The 3,072-nt window shown below is 35.2% G+C and overlaps 1 protein-coding gene across 1 annotated transcript in view; it reads left to right on the top strand.

Annotated features, from left to right (window-relative positions):
* Positions 1 to 3,062, top strand: part of LOC111387975 (protein CHROMATIN REMODELING 20-like) — a 10,647-nt gene extending 7,585 nt beyond the window's left edge. The window contains exons 2-7 of the mRNA XM_023012620.1: positions 105 to 167; positions 244 to 339; positions 455 to 547; positions 913 to 1,103; positions 1,197 to 1,440; positions 2,198 to 3,062. Coding sequence (XP_022868388.1) covers positions 105 to 167; positions 244 to 339; positions 455 to 547; positions 913 to 1,103; positions 1,197 to 1,440; positions 2,198 to 2,338 — 828 coding nt within the window. The 3' untranslated portion in view covers positions 2,339 to 3,062. The remainder of the gene's footprint in view (positions 1 to 104; positions 168 to 243; positions 340 to 454; positions 548 to 912; positions 1,104 to 1,196; positions 1,441 to 2,197) is intronic.
* The last annotated feature ends 10 nt before the right edge of the window (positions 3,063 to 3,072 follow it).

The following is a 3,072-nucleotide window of genomic DNA, read 5'->3' on the forward strand; positions in this document are numbered from 1 at the left end:
AATATGTTCTGATTGTTTTTTATGCTCACATTTTCACGGGTTTCATTTTTTTCCCTCCTTTTATTATTTACATATATATATATATATGAATTTGTATTTTTTAGGAACCATTGACCGAGGAGGAGATAGAAGACCTCATTGCTGAACTTTTAGAAGTCGAGGGTAAGGTAAATATCATTTCTCCTCTTTTATGTTCTGAAAGAAAAGAAATGCTCTACTTTGGAATTAATAGTTTACTTTTAGGCTGCCGAGGCTCAAGAATCACTTGAAGATGAATCACTAGCAAAAGTAGAGGCGGATGTCAGGGGAGAACTAGCCCAATCTCTCTCTGGAGATGATGTAAAGCATTCATTCTTTTTCTGCATTTTCCTATCTTTTGGATTGCTATGCTTTTCTTTTTTGTACTCCTTGTTTTTGGTTTACCTGTCTTTTAACTCTTTTTCATGGGTGATAGTTGGAGAAGGCTGTTAAGGAAGAGATGGCAACATTCAAGGAAGAGTGGGAAGTTGAGCTCGATGAGCTTGAGACTGAGAGTGCTCATTTGTTGGTATGCTTTCTTAGATATTGATACTCTTCATCCTTACAACTATTTCCATTAGTTCTTCTATCCACATCAGTGGTATCAATAGTACTGTTGGAATTTAATTTTGTAAATTGGCTTCTTAATTTTTTTACTTTTAATTTTTCAAATTTTTAAACAAGTAAAGAAGGGAACGGGAAACTATGTCTTCTGTTGATATTTAATCTAAGTATTGTTATATGTCGACTTTTTGTCTCGGCGTTTTCCCATAAACTATGTCTATATTGTATTAAATTATTAGATATAAGAAGGTTTACTTTGTAGTTCCCTGACAATTTCTCCTTTGTATTACATACAGTTTATCGTTTCTTTTCACTTGTCCCGCTGAGCAGGAACAACTTGATGGTGCTGGTATTGAACTCTCAAGCCTCTATAAGTGGATTGAAAAGCAGGCTCCAAATGGTTGCTGTACTGAAGCGTGGAAAAAGAGGACTCATTGGGTTGGAAATCAGATGTCAAGTGATGTGACTGAGTCAGTTGCGCAAGCTGAAGATTATCTCCAGACCTACAGGCCTGTGAGAAGGCATGCTCACTGTCTTCCCAATGAATCTATATGCATTTGAGTTAAATTCTTTTTTTATATCTTTCTAAGTTGAAATCTTTCTTGTGGGGACAGACGGCATGGTAAAATTATGGAGGAGGGTGCCAGTGGTTTCCTCGAGAAAAAACTTAACAGCGAAAACAATGAAGCTGCAAAAACCAGTTCAGATATTGATTGGGACTCTTTCAGCAAGATGTGCTCTGACAAATCATCAATAGAGAATATCAAATTTGGCAGTGAGCACTGGGCTTCTGTCTATCTGGCCAGTACACCACAGCAAGCTGCTGAACTGTGTCTAAATTTTCCAGGAGTCAACGAGGTGAAATATATAAAATTGTTTTATTGTAGATCTTTGGAAAAACCTAGCTTTTTGATGTAACAGCTGCATGGATTTATCATTGGCTTCCATCTGATAAATGAATTTGTTCTATTGTGTTAATTGTTTTCTTTTCATATTCCTATTTTAATCACAACCATTCTCTATTGTTCCAAATAATATATGGACTAAGCTGATTGCTTTAGGTCCTTTATCTTTTCATTGAGTTTTGTCAGGCTTAGCATGAGTACATCTAATTTGTCTGCTTCTGATATTTCAATTGTCGAACAATCCAAGCGTAAGTTGTAAATTGGTGTAATCATCAGAAAGTTTCAAAAAAGTATCGGTCAAATTGAATAAAATCTTTTAGATCTGCTGGGGAAAGATCTCACAATCTAGGTGCATATATCATTATGTAGCTCATGTCAAGCAATTCCTAATCCCTTGAAATGAGAATGCAATTTTCATCCTTGAAATAGTGAAACCTCTAGGAAAAATTTAAACCAATATTAGTCCATTAGGAAGGGTTGATATAATTGTGATAATGAAGAGAGAAGAGGGCGAGGAGCAGAACTGGCCCTAGACTTTGCAGCTTTAAGTTGTTGAAAGTTCTTCTGAACCATTTAGTACCTGGATAAACATTGATGCTTGATTCTAGAAACTTCATCATGCTTGCTTTAGATTCTGTTGTTAGTAGTTCTTTTCAGTGTAGTTTCATTTTGAGAAGTTCCTTTATCTCTTTCCCATCTACTCTTGTCAGGTAGAGGAGATTAATGATGTTGATGTCAGTTCAAGTGATCCATTTGTTGCAGATGCTGTAGCAAATGAAAGAGATTTGAATCTTACTGAAGAGCAAAAGAGAAACTTTAGAAAGGTCAGTCTTATCTTCTTTCTAATGTAGTTCACTGTATTGACGGCAATGTGCAAAGAAAATTGTTTTTTTTTTCATTAGTTTATGTTAGTTTTTGATCCTGTTCTCTCTCATTAATCCAGGGGTGTCCATTTACCAGAAAGATAAATGAGGGTTGATTTCATGCTTTCTGATGCAATATTAGAAGGGATATTAATATATTTAATTTCCAATTTTAATGCGTATTTTAGGAAACATAATTAGTCATTTATTTATAGTATTTTCCTACTTTAATTATCATAAGTTTAAACCCTATATAGAGGGATCTATGCAATGTAATTGGAACAAATTTTGATGATGAAATAAATTGATTTCTCTCCCTAATTTCTATTTTCTCCTCTTCTCCTCTTCTTCTCTCTTCCCCCTCCTTTCTCTTCTTCTCCCTCCTTTCCCTTTCTCCTACAATTCTCCTATTACATCCGGCGTCAATTTGGTATCAAAGGAAAAAGAAGTTCCTCCTTTGATTAGGTTTTGGTTCACCACGATAAGTGTTTTACAGCAGTCACCTATCCTACAACCACCAACAAGACAAACTGTTATCTACAGCAACACATCCAACCCAAGCCAATACTACCCAATTAGAGCAGCCCATTATCTACAACAGCCTATACAACCAAGCCAATACCACCAAATTAGAAAAAAAGGGGTAGCAACTTAAAGATACAAATTAGCAGAGGTGGTAATAATTTTATTCTTGTCTTGTAGTTTATTGTGTGAAAAAAAAA

This window comes from Olea europaea, unplaced genomic scaffold, assembly GCF_002742605.1.
Source record: "Olea europaea var. sylvestris unplaced genomic scaffold, O_europaea_v1 scaffold4410, whole genome shotgun sequence".
In the NCBI taxonomy this organism is placed as follows: domain Eukaryota; kingdom Viridiplantae; phylum Streptophyta; class Magnoliopsida; order Lamiales; family Oleaceae; genus Olea; species Olea europaea.